This window comes from Vombatus ursinus, unplaced genomic scaffold, assembly GCF_900497805.2.
Source record: "Vombatus ursinus unplaced genomic scaffold, bare-nosed wombat genome assembly UNPS02014924.1, whole genome shotgun sequence".
In the NCBI taxonomy this organism is placed as follows: domain Eukaryota; kingdom Metazoa; phylum Chordata; class Mammalia; order Diprotodontia; family Vombatidae; genus Vombatus; species Vombatus ursinus.
This window is the reverse complement of record NW_020954702.1, coordinates 180,370-205,966: the sequence shown is the minus strand read 5'-3', so window position 1 is coordinate 205,966 and position 25,597 is coordinate 180,370. Positions and strand designations below refer to the sequence as shown.

The window sequence follows — 25,597 nt, the reverse complement described above, 5'->3', positions numbered from 1 at the left end:
CATTATTTAATCCAACTCTAACTGGGTGCCATTTAATATTTCTCACTTTCTAAAAAAATTACTTTTTAAAAATCACAGACACAACTTAAATCAATTTTACTCGTATAATCTTTGATTCTCACCTCACCCTCACTTTAGCCAACATTCTAACTTAGGGTTAAAAGAGTAAGAGCAAACACATAGTTAGGCATTCACATACACGCAAAACTTTTGATTTATTGATTGAAAAAACAAACAAATAGAAGGAACTATGTGATAACTTTTCATTATGTCTTTACCTTTCTCTTGAGCACTGGAGATCTGAAGCAAGTTGATGAAATCTTTTGATTTAGACAGCAGTTCTTGGTAAGTTCCCATTTGTGCTACCTTGCCACTTTCAATTACAAGTATAAGATCTGTCTGAGGCAGAATTGTAAGGTTGTGTGTCACTAAAACACGAGTCTGAAATACAAAATGTTTCACTTCTTAATAAATGACCATAATTTGCATGAATAATACAATTTTATTAAAGATTCAATTAATCAGTGTTTCAGTGTGTCCTCCTCAGTTGTGGTGTTTAAGATAAAACCTATATTTCGAGATGAATTACTAAATATTGCAGTAATAATAAGTTGAATTGGTGAGTAAGTGAATGATAACACCTTGTCTCCAATTGTCATTTGGTCATTGAATTGAAATCCATCTTAAAACTAAAACATATGTATTTTACATTCTTATTAATTTACACATGTAATACAGTATAGTATCTACTGTTACTTTGAAAACTCATATTTCTTGATTAAAATGTCAGCGACTGTAGTACTCCAAGTATTACAATCATTAAAAATCTTTATTGAATTTTATTACTTCAAATCCTTTCTGATGTTATTTCAAACTTGAAAATCCTTTTGAATAATAAATATTTGCCTCAGATTTATCTCATAAAAGCACTTTGCATGAATATACTGGAAGTGATTTATTGCGGCCATGGATAAGAATTTCACAAGATAATAAGATACAGATGGATGAATCTCAATCTGCATCACTGGAGGGAGATTATGGATCTATCCAAATATCAACATGTATTTTATATTAGTTCTATACATTTATTTTACTTTCAGAATCCTACACATTATCAAATACACGCACAAACACCTATACACACAGTTTATCTTGAAAAAATTCATTTTAGTATAATTTTTCTACAATAGCATAATTTTTAAGAGGCAATTGGAGTTAAGTGACTTGCCAAGAATCACAGTTAGTAAGTGTCTGCGGCCAGATTTGAACTCAGATCCTCCTGACGCCAGAGTCAGTGCTCTATCTACTGTACCACCTACCTGCCTCAAATAGTATAAATTTAAAGACATCTAATAAGCTATATAATCACCTTTATATCTTCTTTAAACATCTACCTGAAAGCAATAATAAAGGTAGCCAGGTTTCTGTGAAGATTCTATGTTTTGATCTATTATAAGATGAAAGAACATAAATCTTACGGCCTCTCCTATGACCCTTACCCTTGGAATGTGTGGCTTTTCTGGCCACTGCCCTTCTCCTCCCACTAGGTGTGACCTACTCTCCCATCACTGACATCAGCTAAACCCCAAGAGAGAGATATCTTTGCATGTAGGATGAAGAAAACAATGGAGGAGCTAGAGGGAGATCATAAGACAGCCACTGCTGTTTGCAGTTCTTCGGTGAAAACACCCAGATCATTCTTGCTCCATTATGGGAGGTTTGTAGAAATATGGAATCACTATTAACAAGATTGTCTCTCATACAGCTCCTCAGTCCTCTTTCCACATTGGCAATTCTGATGGTCTCTGTCTTTAACATGCCAGTTACTTCTTTAAGCAACTGTTCACAAAAGCAAACAAATGAAATTATAATTGATAGAATCGTTATCTAAAACAGTCACGGTATTAATTAAAACAACAACAACAACAACAAAAAGCAAATGAATTTAAATAAAAAGAAAACTTTGGAATCAACCTTCTGTGACAGAGAGAGGGAGATGAGAGACAGTCAAATGTTTCATTGTCTCTGTTCGCCATGATCAGGCCTGCCTTGCATTTCAAGCTCCAGAACTTCAGTCAGAGGAGGGACCTCCCTCGAAAGCCTGGCTGTAACCTCTAAGCCCATGTAGTTCCTGTCTATCACAGACTCTCAACCCACCATCACTCAAGCAACCTAGTTTTTTTTTCCCCTTCACTCAAATCCTCAAATCAAAAGGGAAACACTAATGTGAACTGTCCACACTGCCCCACCTAAGCTCAGTTCAAATCTGGCCCCTCACCCTCACCCTGCTTCAGGATGAGAAAAAAGCCCTTTTCCAGGTCAGTGACAGCCTCTCTGATTCCAGAAAATTACACATACAGGTACTGGAGGCCTTACTTCTGCCATAGAAACTGGTCTCCAAATGTCCCTTCATGGATAAATTATCATTATGGTGAATTAAATGAAACTTTCCAAATTATTTATTAAAAGTTGCCATTAGAAGATCACTCTTCCTCCTCTTTTTCTTATGAAACTTCAAACCACAAAAAGTACATTTGCTATAATAAAACAAATTTGCTGAGGAATATAAGTGAGCAAAGACACTATTATTATACTAGTTAAAGCAGGAAACCCTTCCCCATTCCCTCTGACAGATGGGATTTGGAGTCCTCATCCTTGAACCTCCTTCCTTGGGACCTACTGACCTAAAGAAGCTTGCTTTCTGTACTATGCTTCTCTGTCCTAAGTCACCCAATCTAAGAAAACAATGCTTTAGTGCTATTACCATTAATCACCCCACCCTGAGAGGTGGGGGCCAAGCATATAGTAGGTTCTTACCTATGGAATTGAAACTTACTCTGTTTTAGACACATTCACATTGTCTGAGAAAACAAGACCTGTGTAACCACCAAGTTCAGCTACTATTTACCTCAAAAACCCTCTACTATCTCCAGTCTCTGAGAAAGAGATAGGTCTTTCTCCTGGCCTAAGATAACAGATTTCTAGTTGCCAACTCCTTTTGGAGCAGGGAGCTTGGCAAATACTCTCTGCCTTTGTTTTTCTGTCTCTTTTTATCTCTCTGTACTTTTTCAACAGTGGAAATGCTGCTCTTGTATATGAGTCCTTTTATTGATTTGCATGCCTCCAATTCTACCCTCCCCATCTTTGCCCCCCAGTACCTTTCCACCAAATTTATTTACACCTTCTATCTTCTGAGCATGTCAAAAATCTTCACTGGCTACCTGCTATCTATACAAATAAAATATTAACTCAGCCTGGCATTTAAAGTTCTTCACAATACGGCTCCTAGATATTTTTTCAAACATTTCACATAATTCCCTTTTACAAATTAAAATTTCCAACACACTGCAGAACCAACTGTTCCTCCAACTTGGCAATCTACTGCTCACTTTTTTTAGAACTTTCTCCCATCCTTAGACTGCACCTACTTACCTCTACTTCTTAGAATTAATTTCTTTCAAAGTTTGGCCAAGGTACCACTTCCTAATCTTAATTTTCTCTAATTTAAAGTTACTTTTTATTTATTTTGTGCACATGTTGTAACATCCCTATCCTCAGCAAAATAAACTCATTGAGAGCAAGGACTCTTTCGTCTTTGTCTTTGAAGCCCTGCTACCCAGAATAATGTTGAGTTACTTAAAAAGGTCTCTCATAGGGCAAGAGAAACAAGATATGTTCCTGCCACGTATACCTTGTTTTTCAAAAGTCCTGAGGATCCTATCACTTTTTCAAAAAGATGCTTCCCAACATGGACGTCAACTGCAGATAAGGGATCATCAAGGAGATAGATATCAGCACCACTGTAAACAGCCCTAGCCAGGCTTACACGTTGTTTCTGACCTCCACTTATATTCACACCCTGTAAGGGAAATGAAGAAAAAGCAAGACTAAGTTAGATTTTCACTAAAATCCAAATCATATGTACCTAACTCTAAAGAGTAATGTTAGAGAAAAAGACCTATATGTACAAAAACGTTTATAGCAGCTCATTTTGTGGCGTCAAAGAGTTGGAATTTGAGGGGATGTCCATCAATTGGGAAATAGCTGAACAAGCTGTGGCATATGAATGTGATGGAATACTATTGTACTACAAGAAATGACAAGCAAGAAGATTTCAGAAAAAAACTGGAAAGGCTTACATGAACTGATGCAAAGTGAAATGAGCAGAACCAGGAGAACATTGTAAATAGTAACAACAATATTGTGTGATGATTAACTGTGAGTAATTTAGCTATTCTCAGCAATACAATGATCCAAGACAATTCCAAAGGACTTATGTTGAAAAATGTTATCTGCCTTCAGAGAAAGAACTGATGGAGTCTGAATGAATATTGAAGCACACTTTTTAAACTTTCATTATTATTCTTATTTTTTTGTTTGCATTTTATTTTTCAACATGATTAATACAGAAGTATTTTACATAACTGCACATGTATAATCTGTATCAAATTGCTTGCCTTCTCAAGGAGAGGGGAGGAGAGAGAAGGAGGGAGAGAATTTGGTACTCAAAATTTTAAAAAATGAATGTTAAAAAATCTGTGTTTACATGTAATTGAGATAAAATTCAAATTAAATAAGAATAATGTTAACAATGATAATTCATATTTATATACCACTTTCAGATATATAAAATTCTATCTTCACAATAAGAATTAGCTAGTTTGAGAATTAGCACTTCCATTTTGTAGCTGAGAAAACTAAATCTCAGAGGGGTTAAAGAGATTTCTTCAATGCCACTCATCTAATAAATGTTAGAATCAGAATTTTATTATTTATGGAAGCATGGGAAAAAGTTTTAAAATAATCCCCAACCTTAGTCTTATCTAAGAATTTTAGTGTCCTCTTGTTACTACCAAACATTTTGCTAGAGCTGGCACAATTACTAATGATTGATTGATTGATTAAAAAAAAATAATGAGACAATCTGTCTTATTTTACTCAAGCTAGCAGTACGGGGACTACTTAAGAGTTTGATCCCACTTTGATTGGCACTGGAGTTTGACCTCCTCTGTTTCCATCCTGGGACATTTTGTCCCTTCTTGGGCAACATAGTAGCTCTCCATTTTGAGGAGCTCACCACATTAATGACAAACTTAGTGCAGATACCTACATGACTGGCAGAGCTCACTGAGACTAATAATTTGAGCTCAAGAGATTTGCCAGCCTCCATCTCCCTGGTAGCTAAGATTCCAGCTGTGTACCACCATGCAGGCAACATGATTAACATCCCATTTCTTTTTGTTTAATTTTAAATTATTTTTATTTATTTCATCAAATAGTTTCCATTTACATGTAAAAAATTAACGATACATTTCTAAAGTACAGGTCTGTCCATGTCAGTTCCTTACTCAGTAAATTCCAGATGGTTCCCTATTACATCTCCAATCATATAAGAACTCCTCTATTTCACATTAAAAACCCTTTGCAACCCATCCCCATTCTGCGTTTCTTCTTCTTTTTCATTTTAATAGTATTTAATTTTTTTCTAATTGCATGTAAAGACAAATTTTGACATTCATTTAAAAATTGCAAGTTCCAAAGTTTCTCCCTCACCTCTCTCCTTTCTAAAACAGTTATTGATTTGATATGTTATATATGTGCAATCATGTAAAACATATTTCCATATTAGTCATATTGTGAAAGAAGAAACAGACTAAAAGGAAAAAAAAACATGAAAAAAATAAAGTAAAAACAGTATGCTTAGATTTGCATTCAGATTTCACCAGTTTTTTTCTCTGGATGTGAATAGCATTTTTCTTTGGAATTATATGGGATCATTGTATTGCTGGGAATAGCTAAGTCATTCATAGCTGATCATTGTACAATGTTATTGTTACTGTGTACAATGTTCTCTTGGTTCTGCTGACCTCACTTTGCATCAGTTCATGTAAGTCTTTCCAGGTTTTTCTGAAGTCTGCCTGCTCATCATTTCTTATAGCACAATAGTATTCCATTACATTCACATACTACAACTTGTTTAGGCATTCTCCAGTTGATGCACTGGGGCACATGGGAGAGGACTTGGTGCTGTGCTAGGGCCCTGGGTGGGGGATGGACAGCCACTTATTTGGTGCTGTGCCAAGACCAGTGGGGAGCAGGGTGGGATGGGGTGGGGAGCTGGATGCTCAACTGCTGCTGCATCTGGCCATGGGACCTTGGTTACTGACTTGTGCTGGATTCAGGGCCTCCCCCTGGCTTGCTGGGATACTGCCTGCCCTGAGCAACACTTCTCTTTTACCCAAGTGAGGCAGACCTTTCCTGATGGCCTTTCAAGTTGGGGTTGGAAAATTGTTTCATCCCATCTTCTTGTTGGTTCTGCCTTTCCAGAATTTATTTTTAGGTGCTATTTTTTATAGTTGTTAGTGGTGAATTTGGGGCAGTTCAGGTGATTTCCTGCTTACTCCACCCTCATGGTTCCCACAAGTCCAACACTCCATTTCTTTATTCCTACTTACTATAAGGAAAAAGATTTATTGAGTAGGAGCATAGATTTGGAGCTAAGAGGTACCTAATTGGTCATCATATCCAAGCTCCTCATTCTACAAATGAGACCTAGAGGATGATGCCCAAGCTTACAAGGTAATTGATAAGGCTAAGATTTCAACTCAGTTCTCCAAAGCCAACTCCCTTTTCTACTGTACTGTGGGAAAAAGACAGTAGCTTATAAATGAGGGACTAACTAAAAATTGACTAAATAGAAAATTTAGCAAGAATTTTGGCTGCCAATTATAGGTTATCACTACTATAGCTATTTGTAAATTCATATGTACTTCCAGAAAGTAGAAATAGGAAATTACTAATATAAACTAATAATAGGTCATATTTATATAACCCTTTAAGTTTTACAAAGAACTTTTCTCACAACAATCCTATTATTAATATATTATTATTACATTTTTTAAATAAAGGGAAATGGGGCTTTGGGGATTGTTTGCTCACAATATCTTAATGGAGTCAAGCCTTGAAAACATAGGCCTTTTAAGTTTAGGACTCTCTAAACAAAATCTTCTCTCTTAATTTTAATATAATTAATTTTATTTAAGAGTTAAAGCTAACACACACACACACACACACACACACATATATCCATGAGTATAATGTTCATAGTTTGAGTGCTACTCTCCTGTCAGGTATATGAATAATACCCTGGACATGGTGATATTATCCAAGCCCTGGCTCTGTGCATTTAGAAACGCAGAGGTGAACAAAACTATGATTTGATTGTGGGATAGGAAATAATGGCTGCACTATTGAATCAGAATAGAAATCTTATGTGATGACTTATTTATCACCATCATTTTCCTCCAAACCTGGAATGCTGATTATAATATACATTATATATATATATATATATATATACTTTAAATGTTTCAGATCATCATGAGTCTGGAACTTTTTTTTGGTCCTTAGCTACATAATGATCATTACTTCTATCACACTAGTACATCGTGAATTGTTTTAATTTTTTAATTCAACACTTGTATAGATCTTTGAAACAATCTCATGAAAATTTTTGCTAGCACAACTGAACGGAACTTTACTGCTGTGTATTTATGGAATAAGTTCTTACTCTTTCTCCAATTTCAGTTTGGTCTCCATTGGGGAATTGCTCCAAATCTGGTAACAGAGCACAAGCTTCCAGTACTCTTTCATAGTACTGCTTCTGCAAAACTGAGCCAAAGACAATGTTTTCTTGTAATTTGGAATTCTGGATCCAGGCCTGCTGGGAGACATAAGCCACCGAGCCCTAAACGAAAGAGAAAAAGACAGTCTTTTTTAGAAGATAGATTTAAGTAATATATTTAATTTTTGGTTTTTCCTAGTTACTTTCTCACCTAGCTCTTAAAATCGAAATCACTGCAAAAATGATTTTTCTTAACCGTAAGATAGCTAATATTACAACAGTTTTGAAATAGATTCATGTTTGCTCAATGGCTCCTTCAGAGACCTGGATTGCTTTGTCTTTCACATTCACCTTCAACTACGTCTCTGTAAGGAATTATATGTCCTCCTGCTTTTGTTTGGTTGGTTTGCTTTTGGTCACAATTGCATCTACAAATTGGCTCCTAATATTAGAGGGACCCATTGCACAAACTAGAGAAGCCAGGTGGCACAATGGGTAGAGCTCTGGGCCTCAAATCAGGAAAACTCATCTGCCGGGGTTAAAACCTAGACTCAGGAACTTAGTAGCTATGTGACCTTGAGCAAGTCACTTAACTCTGTTTGCCTCAGTTTCTTCATCTGTAAAATGAACTGGAAAAGGAAATGGCAAGCCACTACAGTATCTTTGCTAAGAAAACTCTAAACAAGGTCATGAAGAGTTGGACATAACTTAACATCACAACCAATAATGCACAAATTAATTATATATATATTTTACATACTACTTTTTCTTTGTAGAACACAAATCTTTATCTTTACAAATTAGGAGATACTTACTATTTTGTCTTATACCTCTGAAACCACCTTTGTAGTTTATTGGGATAATTTATTTAACAACCATGCTAGAAAAATTCCAGGAAAAGATAAGTTACTTCCTGACTGTCATGCACACACACACACACACACACACACACACACACATACACACACATATGTAAATATATACACATATATATACATAATATATGTATATATATAATTATTATGGTATGTTTCTTTATACCAGAACTTTAAAACATTAAAGGCTACTCTAGGCTTTACAAATACTATATTTGTAGAAATCCACCTGCAAGGCTTACATGGTTAGGTAGGCATGCATTAAAAAGGCTACAATGGAGACTATGCAAACAACCCAAATCTACATTATGAAGAAAGGAAAGCAAAACCAGGATCAGGAAGATGGATTGAGGAAAAAAAAGGAGAGATAGAGAAATTGGAATTAAAGATAAGAGAAAAAAATTTCTTTCTGTATAAAGTTTGATTAGAAATAAGGAAGAATACACTAGTTATAAATGTGATTAAATACAGAAATAGGCTACCAAGGGACACTGGGTAATTCCCATTCACAAAGACCTCTTCAAGAGTACACATAATAGGGACAGCTAGGTGGTGCAGTGGATAAAGCTTCAGCCTTGGAGTCAGGAGGACCTGAGTTCAAATGCGGCCTCAGACACTTGACACTTACTAGCTGTGTGACCTTGGGCAAGTCATTTAACCCCAATTGCCTCACAAAAATAAATAAATAAGTATACACATAATAATTTATGGATTCATCTACATGTGGTCATGTAGTTGAGTCATATCCTACAAGTCAGCAGTTACAAAGTCCCTTTATAAAGAAATGACCACAATTATTTAAGGAATCTTGGAATAGATGATTATTAGAAGTCTAATGAAATTAAATTCCCAATTTTATTAGTTTTAATATAAGTACATGCACATCAGTTAAGCATCATAAACGATTACTAAATATATTATACAAGTGTCTTTTTTCAAAGCACCAGTTGACAGAATGATATATTGCAAGTTTACTCATGGTTAATCAATTTTAAAAAAATAACAATACATAAAATGTTTGAATCTTTAATAAGGAAACCCAGAAAGAATAAATAATTGACTTTACTTTTCTTTGGACTGTTCCTTTAAGTTTCTCCATTTCTCCCAAAATGGCAGAGAGCACAGATGATTTTCCTGACCCAACTTGTCCTATAATTGCAACTAATGCTCCTTCTGGAATCTTTATGTTCAAACTGAAAAAAAAGTGAGGAACAACATATAAACAACAGTCAGTCTTCATTATTTTTTTATATTGCCAGACCAGTTAGTATTTCCAGAGATGAGAATCATTATTTTGATTGTAACTAGTGACCCCCTCTTTATCAAAGTTCAATCCTCCCAAACAAAGAAAACAGAGCAAAATTCTAGAATGGACATGGATGAGAGAAGAAGCTTGAAATAAGAGAGCATAAGAGGAAAGAATATAAAAGATAAAAAAAGAATAATAGAAATAGAAAACATGCTTCGCATAACTTACATAAATTTAGATCTCTTTAGGAACTCAAATCCTCTTTAACGTAGTCTCCTAGATTTGCTACATAGATACAATTATGGAATGCCATATCTAAGGAATCAGAATACAAAATAATCCACAGAGAAATGACATGCAAATGGTAGATATAAGTAGGCTGCAGCATGTTATAAATGATAACTCATGTATGAGAGGATATTATTGAAGATAGAAGTCATAGCAAAAAGAGGCAGGAAGGATGAAAGACAACAAGTGGATATCATAAATGGCACACTGTTAATATTAAGAAATTAAAACAACAACAACATCACATACAAAACAGAAAAAAGACTTCTATCATGTTCTATGGGTCCTCTCTCAAGGCCTAAAAGGAAAGACATAGGTAAACACAGGCCAAAACGAGAAAACAGGGGAGGGATGCAAACTGAAATTGTGAATGGACTACCCATACTAATGAAATCATAAATCCACCCAAGTATGCACTCTGAAGTATATACAGTCTTACAAAATGTCACGTTAAGGATGATGACTTACTCATTTAAGGTTGGAGGCTGACTCTTTTCCCAGGTGAAAGATGCATCAGTAAACTCTATAGCATAATCTAGAAGTAATAACAAAAACAATGGGAAATTATAGAAATAATTAATTTCAACTTTAGGGTAATACAGATTTTATAGAACAAAAAGAATGACTTACTTCCAGGATAGCAAGTTTCAACGTTTTCAGGATTGAGCTCCTCAGCGTGAAGAAAGTCTTGCAAACGACCCAGAGATATTTTTGTCTGTTGATGCAAATATATTTGTTTCACTTATTTTATGTTGAAGTAAAATGGACTTCCTTAATAAGCAAATTATATTTCAATTTATGCACATGATATTTACAGACATCCATACTTTTATTTATTTATTTTTTCATTATGAACCTAATCAACATCAACAAACATGAACATTTCAATATGCACAGAAAAACAAAAGAGTATGTACATGCAATGATGAACTTTTGTTGTATTTTCTCCTATCAAATTTGTTAGAAATACACATTGTCAAAGTTTCTATATTTAAAAGTTAACTTAATTTAAAAAAATAGACTAGCAAGACATAGCTCTTTCCCAAATGGTGATTTTTACTATAGTAACAATCTAGTGAAATTGCTGGAGAAAACAGATTTCAATTGAAAAAAGAGTGTAAAATCTTAGTATAAAAAGTATAAAAGTGAAAAAATGCAAAATATTTTTAAAATCTGAAGAGAAACAATAAAGTCATAAATGGCAGTTATGCAACAGCACCTGGACTACAGCAGAGATCACCGTTGGCAAATCAAACAAAGGAAGCCTCAAAATATTAAACAAAGACATAAATGTAAAAACTTTATTGGCCGTTAAAATATTCCCTTCATCCAGAAGAAAGTATACTCCAAAAGTTGCCAGAGATACCTGAAAAAAAAAAAGATACTTGCTTTAAATACTTTTTATTTTTCCTCACTGTATTTTTTTTAAGGAAGAGATACCAAAAAGTTTGGCCAATGACATTACAAGATTTTACATATACACATATACACACATAAGTATATTGGTCAACTTGAACTTAGAATTACAGCCGATCAGTGAACATAAAAGATACATTCAGATCACATTACTATTCTACTCAAACCCTTACAATGGACTTATCTATTTTTTAACCTTATATCACAAATTTTCACATAATATATGCTAAAGCCAAATTGAATATATTATTGCCCCCTCCATACATGCTCCTTCTGTGCCTTGAAACATACTGCTCTCTATGTCCTTATTACTCTAACCATTATTCTTCTTTGTTGAGTTCCTACTCATCTACTAAAGCACAACCCAAATGTCACCTTCTTTCAGAAGCATTCAATAACTTCTCCTATCAGTAAGTTTTTTTTTTTTCTCCTTGGATTTCATATAGCACTTTGCTGATAAATCTCACTTAGGATTATTGCAGCAATCCACTTCTTGCAATGGCAGGTTAGATCTCTAAGGTGGTAGCTCTTACTGCTTTCAGGATTCTAGAGATAGCCCCACACATGTCCATCCTCCTAAGAATGGCTTATGAGTCCTCATCATTGTGTTTTTCCTTAACAATCAGTCAGGAGACTTAGTTCTTTATCAAAAGGATTTACGCAAGTGATATAGCAAGAACAATATTTATAAAGCAATTTTCCCTCTCCATTGAAAAAAAAAACCTGGAGAGCACTGTGCCACAAATACACACAGACTTAGTGGGTATTTGCTTGTCTAGATAGGCCAGCACAGACACTGTATGAGTAACATAAGTTACCAAATCTTTAGAAGTTTATTTGTATTTACCATCTCAATTGTTTCCAAATGGCTTCCATGAACTGAAGCCACCATGACTTCTGCTTTTGTTTTATTTTTCTGATCATGTGTCCTTTAGTGAGATCATTGAGAAGGTTTTCAATAGCAAGTTCACCAGTTTTCAATAGCAAACAATGAATCCCAGAAAAATCCTTAATTCATATAGATTCTTTAGATGTGGCCAGTTGAAGAGGGCTTCTACCTTCTCTGGATCAGTGTTCACTTCTTTCTGTGAAACTATGCGGCCCACATACTTGACCAAGGTTTGTCAACTAACAAGGTCAGACCAACTTCCTTCAGGCATTACTTTAATCAATCTTTCCACATCTTTTAGTCAAACCATTCTTAAACTTTTGTGTGTGTCACAGAATCCTTTGACTGTCTGGTAATGCCAATGGATCCTTCTCCGAATAATGTTTTAAATGTACAAAATAAAACACAAAGTATTACAAAGGATGCTAATTATATTGAAGTACAATTATCAACATATATTTAAAAACAAATTAACTAAGAACCCCTATTCTAGTGTTTTTCAAAAGCCAATGAAATCAACCAGGTATACCAACGCTTGTTCATTTTATCAATTAACTTTTTCATAAGATATTGAAAAGTGGTAGGTTCCCCGAGATGCCTTTGAGTTATATACATTCATTCATGCTATTAAATGTAAGGCTTTTGTTTCAACTTAGGCTCTTTGCTTAAAATGACTCCTGTTTACCTTGACCTGATATGGGAATATTATTATAAAATGTGTCCAATCTATTCCTTATCATCACCATGACATGGTATACTGGTACACTTTAATTCTCTTATTCAAATTTTGGTAGTCTACTCAAACCAGATCTTTCTTGGCTTCTTTTGTGCCACTGTAATAGACGATCATATGGGCTACTTGACTGAGTAGTGATACTGTTGCTGAGTAGTTCTTTCAGGTGGTTTCTGAGATCTTTCATCACAAGATAAGGGAATCTTCCGTTACCTCTCTTGAAAAGGTCTGTAGTCCTCAAGATGGATCCTATGAGTTGCTCTTTGGGTTCTGTTTTTTTTTTTTTTACATTCTACTCATAGCAAGAACACCTTTGTCCTCTCATGAAGCTGCTTCCTCAATGAGTCTTTCCACTTTTAGGCACCAGAGATTCATCAGTCATATTTTTCTAGATCTATCCCTAGGTAAGAAAAATCAGTGTTCTAATAGCACTCTTTTCCACTGATTGTTTCTATTTTCCTAGATGTTTCTTCACAGGCTGTGTAGATATTGAAAATATTCAGGCTCTGAGTCCCAGCTTTCTGCTCAAGATACTTTGCTAACAGCTTGAATGAGCTGGAGTTGGTCCCAAGGGACATGGACACAGAGATATTCTCTGGGTCTGAAATGCCAAAGAAAAAGTATCCACTTCCCCATCAACAACAATGACTTCTTTCTTTAGCAAACTTTAGGCTCATTCAAACGTAGCTCAATTAGATCTAGTCCTTGCCACTTAGTTGATAGTCTTAAAATTTTTATAGCCTGCAATGGAATTTTCCTCAAATGTCTCTCATAGAAATACTAGCACACAATTTTCACTTGGTGTAAGTGGTACAATGGAATCATCTTCTACTGGCTCATGAGAGTCAATTGTTAGTTTTTTTGCATGAATATTTCTGCTTCAGAAATTGGCAAACACTACAAATCTTGGCTTGATATCTTATTTTGTTAATTATGTAGGCTAATGAAATCAATGGAGAAAGTGTTAATGCAGAGTAACCTGTGTGCCATGCACGCATTTTTCCCCTCTGGAGAATCAGTTGTTAAACATTTACCAGCACCCCACTTCATGGCATCCACTGTCCAGTATAACACTGCACTGTACATTTCTAGTCTTTAATGTCACTTTGGTACAGGCTCCCATGAGCATAAGTGGAAGGGACCCTGCCTGGGAAGAGCTCCATTTCCTGATGCTGGTTCTTGGAATTTTGGCCAACTCTACATTACTCTCTTGAGTGCACATGTCACTATTGTGCTATCCAGGCCACAGCCGAAGTAAAAAGTAGCTCTGGCACTTTGTGTACTCTTTGTAGGTGGCCTCTTTGCATCTGATGATCATAATGTTTGGTTGTGTTTGTTGTTCCCTCTCTTACAGGTCTTCCTGACTTGAGGCCTAACATTCTATCCATTGTACCAACTGGAGGCTTAATTCCGGTAGATAGAATACCTGAAGAACTACAGACAGAGGTCAGCAATTTGGTAGAGGAGGCAACAAAAAACAAAAAACAAAAAATATCCAAAAGAAGTAAAATAGCTGTCTGATGCTGAGGAAAGAAGAAAGACAAAAGTAAAGAGAAAGGGAAAGATATACCTAACTGAATGCAGAAGTCTAGAGAATGAGCAGGGAGAGATGAGAGGGTGAGCAATGCAAACAAACAGAAGACAACAATAGAATGGGAAAGACACGAATCTCTTCAAGAAACAGAAGTATCAAGGGAACGTTTCATGAAGAAATGGGCACAATAAAAAACACAAATGGTAGAGACTTAATAGAAGTAGAAGAGATTAAGAAGTGGCAAGAATACACAGAAGATAATATTTTGCAAAATGATGTCAATATATACTTTTTTCTAAAATACTGTGGCACTCCCCAGAGTCCCTTGGGTGGCTCTAGTCACATTTCTAGTTACTATTACACTAAGAATTCAACATACATATTGCTCATATCAGCTTTTTTACTTTCAATATGTGCAGCTCTAAAACAGGTAATAGTACTTAAATATTCAACTATGCAAAAGTTATCTCAAAGGAACTGGTCAGACTTGTAAAGGAAACACATTAGGAAATTGACTATCTAGTTATAGTCTACAACAAAAGGGGAAAAAAGAATTAATTTTTCTTCAGGGGAACCCTATAAAACTAGGGTATCTAAACACGAAAATAGCCATTATGCGAAAATATATATCCTCTTTTACTTTTCTTTCCTTAGGACTTCCACACCTAAAGTGTTATATGACAACTCTTTAATTTAAAAAAATGCAATAAAATTTCACTGTAGATACTCCATTCCAAGTAACTTGGAGTGGATGCCATTTAATCAGATATAAAAAATGAAATAGAAAACATTATATAAACTCACCAAGAAAGGAATGCAAGTCAGTGTGAGCATAGAGAATACTGTAAGATATCCACCTGATTTTTGAATTTCTAATTCATGTTTTCGAATTTCAGTGATCTTTTTCTGATAGGAAGGTTCCCATGCATAAAGTTTTAGAATCTATGACAGTTAATTCAGAAAAAAAAATAGTACACACATCATTACTAGAAATCAATAGCTTTATATTCTAGAATAAATTGAAAGTTACTTTTCTTTTGCAATTTACTTATCAATATTTCAACTTTCACAAATACATAATACATATTTTTCTCCATAATGCTTCTCTATTAGCTAGTTTATTTATTCCTCCTCATATAAGGGCAATAAACTGTTACCTTTGAGGTTACCTTTGAGGTTTATAAGATATTTTAACCCATTCTTTTGAAGTATAAAACATTTTAAGTTATCTCATGGGGATTTCTTATCATTGAGAAGTAACTTTGAAGAATATCTAATCTATTTCTTAGTCTCAATCTATGAATGTTTTTAATTATGAAACAGATGACAATTTTATACTCAAATATTTTAAATCCAACAACTTCTCTAAGTATCTCACAAAAGTGTTTCATGATTTTGTTTCTTAAGTCTATAAAAGGTCTATATAGGACAACTCATCAGAGAGTTTATTGATTTTCAAGGAAACCTATGAATTTTCTAATTAACTCATCAGATCACCTGTTCCCTGGGAGAAGAGAGATTTTTCCATTGCAGTAGTACTGCTAAAGGAAACGATATTCATACTTTTCTGAATTTATAGCTAAATGTCCTCATGAAAATTTGGTGAGACAAGATTTTCCCAGAATTTTTCTATGACATAGGATTCATTTGTGATAAGGTACTGATTTTTCTTTTTAACCGGATACAAAATTATATCCCCACACTGGATGTGACTTTTCTGGAGTGAAACCCATTGCTAAGAGAGAATCCCCTTTGGATGATAATGGTTATCAAATGAGAATTTCTCCCACACTATTTTACCAGTGTCTTCATTGACCACGTGGATAGGAATAGGGATGTTTTCATTGATATGGACAAATTCTGATAAAGAAATTCCCTCTACCAATTCAGATCTGGGCTTTCTATGTAATTTGTACTTTTAAAGTGCTACCTAGAGCAAGTTAAGTAACTTGTCCAAGGTCACAAAGCCAATGTGTATCAGAATTGGCATTCGGACCTAGGGTTTCTGGATTTAACAGCAGCTCTTTATCTATTACACTGCTGTTTTTTTGAAAAAAAAAAAAACAGAAAAAAGCTATGCCACTCTAATTCTAAAACATTTCTTTACATATAATTATTTTTCTTGCTATTGTTCTATGTGGTCAGAGAAAAAACTATATAGCATTTGGTCATTAGCCTTGATATAATTTCTTTTTATGTACTACTGAGAATGATAATATTCCTCTTTTTGCTTAGTCCACCTTGAACTGAATACCTAAAATTGTCTGAAGCCATAATACTTAGATTGTTACATTCAAGACATGGATAAAGTAATATGATTCTTCTAGTATCAGAATATACACACTTTTTATTATCTCATTCTAAAAATATTGGCAGTAAGTTATGTTTTATTTTACCTTGATTCCCTGTAAGACTTCATTGAGTAGTTTTATCTGTTGATCTTTGTTCTTTGTTTGACTTTTCTATTTAATGGGTATAAAATTCCAAAAGCATGTTAAAATATTTGACAAGAGAGAAAATATTTTATTACATTTTCAATACCACCTTCAATAAGCCTGAAATAGTGTTTTACACACATTGTTTTACAACTCGTAGTAGTTTGATCACATATTTTTATACTATAGCCTTCAGGTGAGAGATAGTCCTAAATGTACAAAAAGTCTCTCTCTTTCTCTCTTTCTTCTCTCTCTCTCTCTGTTTCTTCTATCTCTCTCTCTCTTTCTCTTCCTTTCTCTTTTTTGGTTGCAAAAAATCTCTAAACAAAGAGAAGTCCAACAAATGAGATTTGGCTAAATAAGTTGTGACATATGAATAAGTACTACTGTGCTCTAAGAAATAAGGAAATAGATGATATCACAAATAGATGGGAAGACACCTATGAATTGATGCAGAATGAATTAAACAGAACAAGAACAATTTATACTCTAACATAAATATTAAGAACAATTTTGAGGACTTCTATAAACTGATTAATGAAAAAATGAACAGAATCAGGGGAACAATATGTACAATAACAGCATCACCATAAAATAATTAAAAAATAGAGAGGTGGTGAGGGGGTGCTATCTGTGACATGTTGCATGCACTTTCAAATGAGGTCATTGTATTTTTATTTAGTTTTCCTTAATAGTTTTCATTATTACAAGAGCCCTTTCATGAAGTGAGAATAATCTGCAAATATTTGTAATATAAAAACCAAACATCAATAAAACTTTTCACAACAGTTTACAACAAAATATAATTCCTTAATAATTTTCTTTTGCTTAACATTTTAATGGACACAATTTCCAAAATTGTTTTAGAGGAAATATCGAACATGGCCAAGAGTCAACATGGAAGTGGGCCATGAATTCACACTCAGAAAATACCTTCAAGCATTCGTTTTCCTTTTTGGGGACACATTTTAACATCTTCTTGGAAAACACTAATATTCCTTTCACTTAAAAGTGATTTCTAATATTTTAAAAATCTGGAAATTTACTTCTTAATTAAATCTTGATTAAATCATTAAAACTAATTCATTTGTGTCTATAAGAAAGGTGAGTGAAAAACTGAAAGTATCCAGAGAACTTCATTCCTAAAAGTTCCACTTAGAGAAAAAGCAGAAGGTTTAACATGAAACAATACCAGATTTATCATCTCTAGGGAGATAATTCAGTCTTCTGCTATTTGTCATTTGTGTAGACGTCTCATGGAATGTCCTACCTTTAACATTTTTAATCTGTTAGCAACTAATGCATTTATAGGTATCACCAGCACAAGTACCGCCACACCCGCAAGCACAGATGGGCCCAGCTCTTGCCAAAGTAGCACAATCGCCATTAAGATCTGCAGAGGTGCGGACCAGAGTATGTTGAGATTTACAGTCAGGTCCATGAGTTGTTGGGCATCTCTTGAAAACAAGTTAATAATTTCACCAGTTGAAAATTTTTTTCGGGAAGAATTGGATAAATTTAAAGCCTAGGAAAAGAGAAATATAAGATTAGGAGTTATTCTGTATGCATGACTTCCTGATCTTCCTAACAAAGGAAATAACATATAAGTACTACCTTTATTGAAACTTCCACTGAAACTATGAATAAAAAGAATTGAGACTCACTTCCTCACCACAACTTTATGAAACATGTAGAATAATACTGTTATCTTATTTTACAGATGAGGACAGTGAGGGGAGTATCAGTAATGTCACCCAATTAGTAAGTCTTAGGGCCAGGATTTTTGAACCTGGCCCAACTAATTCTACTGTACCACGCTTATTCTAATATATATATATATATATATATATATATATATATACACATATAGATAGATAGATAGATAGACAGATAGAGAGATAGATAATAAACATTATATATTATATATAATAAACATTATATATTATAAAAATTATATGTGTGCATATATGTATATATAATGTTTATTATCATTGTTGTTATTATTACATTATAATTCTTCTCAAGACTATAAAGTGTTCTTCATATGATTTTTCTTATCTGATGAATCCTGCCCTCAAATTCTAAATCTTTTCCCTAACTTGTGTCTCATTTCTGCTACTTCCTACTGGGTAACAAAGGTATTAGCTGATAAGAACACAAGATATGACTCTGAGTATTTAACTGTAAAAAAGAAACTACTGAAATCTGTTGCTCTTTTCCCTTTCCAAAAGTAACTTAATTTTTACATTACTATTATAGGATCACACGACCATAACTTGAGCACTGAAGGAATTCTTAGAGATTAGAAATGAACTATAGAGATACAAGTGTTTATGAGTAAGGTTAGATAAACTTTGTGTTTGGTAAATTTTTGAAAATAAAAGTTCAACTTGCAGAATTTTTCAACCTTTTTTTCAAAGCAATGCTAACTCCTTTTCCTCTATGTGATAGTTAACATAGACTAAGTTAATATTTATTATGTGGGAATTTGGGATTTCATATTTAATCTAATGCATTGAAACCCTTTAGGACTTCTAGTGCCAAGACAAGTGAGGAAGGAGCCCTCTGAAGCCTTCCCAAATCTCTGCCCCACCCCAAAACAACTAGAAAACTGCTTCAGAATTGATCTAGGAGCCAGGAAGCAGCTTACCAGCCCAGCAGGAAAGGTCTATTTCACTGAGATGGGAGGGGAGCCAGGTGCAAGAGCAGCAGCAGCCAGCCTCACAGCAGGGGGCCTGCAGCGAGGCTCTAAGCCTGGCACAATCCACGAGGGAGGTCCCACCCTCCTGCAAACCAGGAGCTCCCAACACAAGTGAGCAGTCTGTACAGCCCAGCAAGGCCCCACCCCAGTAACCTCACCCCTAGCACAAGCCACCAGGTAGGGCTTGACCCCATTGCTGACCAATAGTGATGCCCTGCCTGGTCTGGTCAAACACCGTGCCCTTGGGGCCTGCCAGCAGAGAGACCCGGTTTCCATAGCAACCCAGCAACAGGGCCCCACCCCTGGCACAGACCAGCAACATGATCCCTCCTCCAGGGCTGACTACCAGAAAGACTCTGATACCATAGCAATTCAGCAGCAAGGCCCCACCCTTGGAACAGGCCAGCAGCTAAACCCTACACCCAGAGGAGGCCAACAGGGAGGCCCCACCCCCTCCCTTCCCCCCAGCACAAGGCAGAAGGGAAATTTACTCTACAGAGAAAGCAAGCAGCTAAGCCATGAAGCCCAATGAAAGCCAGCAATAAGACCCACAGCCACATCATAAAAAGCTTGGGACAGTGAAGGACCAGAGCCCAACTCTCACATAAATACCCCAAGTCACAAAAAAAGGCAGAAAAAAATGAGCAAAAAAAAAATGCTTGATTATAGAAAGTTACTATGGTGACAGTGAAGATCAAGGCATAAACTTAGAAGAGGACAATAATGTCAACATGGCTACATGTGAAGCCTCAAAGAAAAATGTAATTTGGTCTCAGGCCCACAAAGAATTCCAGGAAGAGCCTTGAGAGGACTTTAAAAATTAAATTAGAGAAATAGAAGAAAATTGGGCAAAGAAATGAGAGTAATGCAAAAGAATCATGAAAAAAGAGTCAATAGCATGGGAAAAGATATACAAAAATTTACCAAGGAAAATACTTCCCTAAAAAATAGAATTGGACAAATGGAAAAGGAAGTACAAAAGAAAACAATTCCTTAAAAATTAGAATTGAATAAGTGGAAATTAAAGTGGAGATATCAAGATATGAAAAATTTTTAAAATTAGAGAAAAGAAAATAAAAGAAAATGTGAAGTTTCTTATTGTAAAAACAACTAACCTAGAAAATAGATCCAGGAGAGATAATATAAGAATTATTGGACTACCTGAAAACCATGATTAAAAAAAAAAAGCCTGGACAACATCTTTCAAGAAATTACCAAAGAAATCTACCCTGATATATTAGAACCAGAGGGAAAAATAGAAACTAAAAGAATCCACTGATAACCACCTGAAAGAGATTCCAAAATAAAAACTCCCAGGAACATCACAACCAAAGTCCAAAGCTCACAGAGCAAGGAGAAAGTATTACAAGAAGCTGAAAAGAAACAATTCAAATATCATGAAGCTACAATAAGGATTACACAGGATTTGGCCTGCCACATTAAAGAACAAGAGATCTGGGTATATGATATACTGAAAGGTAAAGGAATTAGGATTACAACAAAGAATCACTTACCCAGCAAAACTGAATATAATCTTTCAGGAAAAGAAATGGATATTTAATGAAATAGAGGGCTTTCAAGCATTTCTAATTAAAAGACCAGGGATGAATAAAAAATTTGACTTCCAAATACAAGACTCAAGGGAAACATAAAAAGGTAAAAAAGTAAGAAGAAAGGGAAAACATAACAAATTTAATAAGGGGAGTTAAATTGTTTATATTTCTATATGACAAGATAATACTTGTAACTCTTAACAACTTTATTACTATAAGAGGAATTAGAAGGAATATGTGTAGACAGAAGGTGTGGCTATAAAGTGACTTTGATGAGATGATACCACAAAAAACAAAATAAAGGGATGAGAAAGAAAATTGCATTGGAAGAAGAAGGGGGGAAGATTGAATGGGGCAAATTATCTCACATAAAAAAGGCATGAAAAAGCTATTATATTGGAGGGGAAGATGAGGGGGAGTGGTGGGAAAAGATTAATCCTTACTCTCATCAAAATTGGCTCAAAGAGAGAATAATATACATACTCAGATATAGAAATCTATCTTACCCTATAAGGAAGTAAAAAGAGATAGAAATAATAAAAGAGGGAGAGGGGACTAATAAAAGGGAGGGTATATTGGGGAAGGTGGTGATCATAAATAAAACACTTGTGAGGAGGGAAAGGCTGGGAGGTAATAGAGAGGGGGATAAACAAGTGAAAAATAGCATGGAGGGAAATACATAGTTAGTTATCATAACTATAAATATGAATGGGATGCACTCACCCATAAAATGGAAGTGGATTGCAGAATGGATTAAAAACCAGAATCCTACACTATGCTGTTTATAGGAAATATATTTGAAGCAGATATATACAGTAATGGGCTGGAGCAGAATCTATTATGCTTCACCTGAAGCAAAGAAAGCAGGGGTAGCAATCATGACCTCAGACAAAGCAAAAGCAAAAATAGATCTAATTAAAAGAGATAAAGAAGAAAACTATATCTTGCTGAAAATACCATAGACAATGAAGTCATATCAATACTAAAAATGTATGTGCCAAATTATATAGCATCTAAATTTTTGAAGGAGAACTTGAATGAGTTACAGGAGAAAATAGATAATAAAATTATACTAGTGATAGACCTCAACTTTCCCCTCTAAGAACTAGATAAGTCTGACCAAAAATAAATAAGAAAGATATTAAGGAGGAGAATAAGATTCAGGAAAAATTAGATATGCTAGACCTCTGGAGAAAACTGAATGGGAATAGAAATGAATGTACCTTTTTCTTAGAAATGCATGGCACATACACAAAAATTGATCATGTATTAGGACATAAAAACCTCACAACCAAATGCAGAAAAGCAGAAATAGTAAACACATTCTTTTCATGTCATAATGCAATAAAAGTTACATTGAATAATGGACAATAGAAAAAGATTAAAATTAATTTGAAATTAAATAATCTAATCTTTAAAAAATTGGATCAAAGAACAAATCATAGGAACAATTGATAATTCCATTAAAGAAAATTACAACAATGTGACAACACACCACAATTTATGGGATACAGCCAAAGCAGTACTCAAGGGAAAATTTATATATCTAATTGGTTATATCAATTAAAAAAAGAAAAAAAGCAATTCGGTGAATTGAACATGCAACTAAAAGAACTAGAAAAAGAACAAATTAAAAATTCCCAATTAAACACCAAATTAGAAATGCTGAAAAATCAAAGGAGAGATTAACAAAACAGAAAGTAAGAAAATCATTGAACTAATAAATAAAACTAGAAGCTGATTTTATGAAAAAAACCCAACAATATAGATAAACTATTGGTTAATTTGATTTAAAAAAAAGGAAAGAAGAAAATTAAATTACTAGTATAAAGAATGAAAGGGGTGAATTCACCACTAATGAAGAGAAAATTAAGACAACTGTTAGGAGCTATTTTGCCCAATTATATGCCAATACATTTGACAATTTTAATGAAATGGATGAATATCCACAAGAATATAAACTACCCAGATTAACAGAGGAAGAAATAAAATACTTAAATAATCTAGTCTTAGAAAAATAAGTTGAAGAAGCCATTGATGAACTTCCTAAGACATGACCAGATGGATTCATGAGCAAAATCTACCAACCATTTAAAGAACAATTAATCCTAATACTATATAAACTATTTGGAAAAATGGGCAAAGAAGGAGTCCTACCAAATTCCTTTTATGACACAAATATGGTGTTAATATCCAAAACCAGAAAGAGGCAAAACAGAGAAAGAAAGTTATAAACTAATTTCCCTAATGAATATTGATGCAAAAATTTTAAATAAAATACTAGCAAAGAGATTATAGCAATATATCACAAGGATCATACACGATGAGTAGATGGAATTTCTACCAGGAATGTGTGGCTGGTTCAATATTAGGAAAACTATCAGCCTAATTGACTATATCAATAATAAAACCAAAAGAAATCATATGATTATCTGAATAGATGTAGAAAAAGCCTTTGACAAAATGCAGCATTCCTATTCAAAACACTAGAGAGCATAGAAATAAATGGAGCTTACCTTAAAATGATAAGTAATATTAATCCAAAACCACTAGCAAGTATTATCTATAATGAGGATAAGCTAGAAGCCTTCCAGTACAATCAGGGGTGAAGCAGGGATGCTCATTATCACCTCTATTATTTAATATTGTACTAGAAATGTTAGCTATAGCAATACGAGGAGAAAAAGAAATGAAAGGAATTAGAGTAGGCAATGAGGAAACAAAACTATCATTCTTTGCAGATGATATGATGATATACTAAGAGAATCCTAGAGAATCAACTAAAAAGCTACTTGAAATTATTACCAACTTTAGCAAAGTTGCAGGACACATAAATCATTAGCATTTCTATATATTACCAGCAGCAAAAGATATAAAGAGAAATTCCATTTAAAATAACTGTAGACAACATAAAATACTTGGGTGTCTACCAGCCAAGACAAATCCAGGAACTATATGAACACAACTTTAAAACATTTTTCATACAATCAAGTCAGCTCTAAATGATTGGAAAAACACTAATTGCTCATGGGTAGGCCAAGCCAATATAATAAAATGACAATTCTAGCTAAATTAACCTATTTATTCAGTGCCATATGAATGAAATCATCAAAAATTATTTTATAGAGCTAGAAAACATAATAACAAAATTCATCTGGAAGAACAAAAGCTCAAAGATATCAAGGGAATCAATGAAAAAAATGCAAAAGAAGGTAGTCTACCTATATAAGACCTCAAATTGTATTATAAAGCAGTAATTATCAAAACAATCTGGCTAAGAAATAGAGTTGGGGGATCAGTGAAATAGATTTAGGTACAAATTTCATTATAGTAAATGACCATAGTAATCTAGTATATGATAAACCCAAAGATTCAAGATTTTGCAACAAACACTCTTTATTTGACAAAAACTGCTGGGAAACTGGAAAACAGTGTGGCAGAAAGTAAGTATAGACCAATATCTCACACCATATATCAAGATAAGGTTAAAATAGGTACATGATTTACACATAAAGTGTGATAGCATAAGCAAATTAAGAGGGTACAGAATAGTTTATCTGTAGGATTTATGGATGAGGGAAGAATTTAGGACCAAAGAAGATATTGAGAGCACTAGAAAATATAAAATAGATAATTTTGATTACATAAAATTTAGAAGTTTTTGCACAAACAAAACCAATGCAACCAAAATTATAAGAAAAGCAGAAAACTAGGGAAATTTTTTGCAACAATATCTCTGATAAAGACCTCATTTCTCAAATATATAGAGAAATGAGGCACATTTATAAAAATGCAAGTCATTCCCCAATTGATAAGTGGTCAAAGAATATGAACAGGCAGTTTTCAGACAAAGAAATCAAAGCTATCTGTAGTCATCTAAAAATGCTCTAAATCACTATTGAGCAGAGAAATGCAAATTAAAACAACTCTGAGATACCACCTCACACCTATCAGATTGGCTAATATGACAAAAAAAGGAAAATGTTGGATGTTGGAGGGGATGAGGGAAACCTGGAATACTAATGCACTATTGGTGGAGTTGTGAACTAATCCAGCCATTCCAGACTACAATTTGAAACTATGCCCAAAGGGCTATAGCACTGTGCATACCCTTGACTCAGCAACACCACTGCAAAGTCTATATACCAAAGACATCCAAAAAAGGGAAAAGGATCTATTTGTACAAAAATATGTATAGCAGCTCTTTTTGTGATGGCAAAGATTTGGAAATCAAAGGGATACTCATCAATTGGGGAATGGATAAACAAGCTGTGGTATATGATTGTAATGGAATATTATT

The 25,597-nt window shown here is 34.2% G+C and overlaps 1 protein-coding gene across 1 annotated transcript in view; it reads right to left on the bottom strand.

Annotated features, from left to right (window-relative positions):
- Positions 1–25,597, bottom strand: part of LOC114029289 (multidrug resistance-associated protein 1-like) — a 98,899-nt gene that overhangs the window by 48,328 nt on the left and 24,974 nt on the right. The window contains exons 6-15 of the mRNA XM_027843645.1: positions 18,314–18,568; positions 17,005–17,070; positions 15,413–15,550; positions 11,256–11,402; positions 10,667–10,751; positions 10,505–10,571; positions 9,566–9,692; positions 7,571–7,747; positions 3,692–3,859; positions 279–441 (exon numbers count right to left, since the gene is read on the bottom strand). Of these exons, the coding sequence (XP_027699446.1) occupies positions 279–441; positions 3,692–3,859; positions 7,571–7,747; positions 9,566–9,692; positions 10,505–10,571; positions 10,667–10,751; positions 11,256–11,402; positions 15,413–15,550; positions 17,005–17,070; positions 18,314–18,568 (1,393 nt within the window). The remainder of the gene's footprint in view (positions 1–278; positions 442–3,691; positions 3,860–7,570; positions 7,748–9,565; positions 9,693–10,504; positions 10,572–10,666; positions 10,752–11,255; positions 11,403–15,412; positions 15,551–17,004; positions 17,071–18,313; positions 18,569–25,597) is intronic.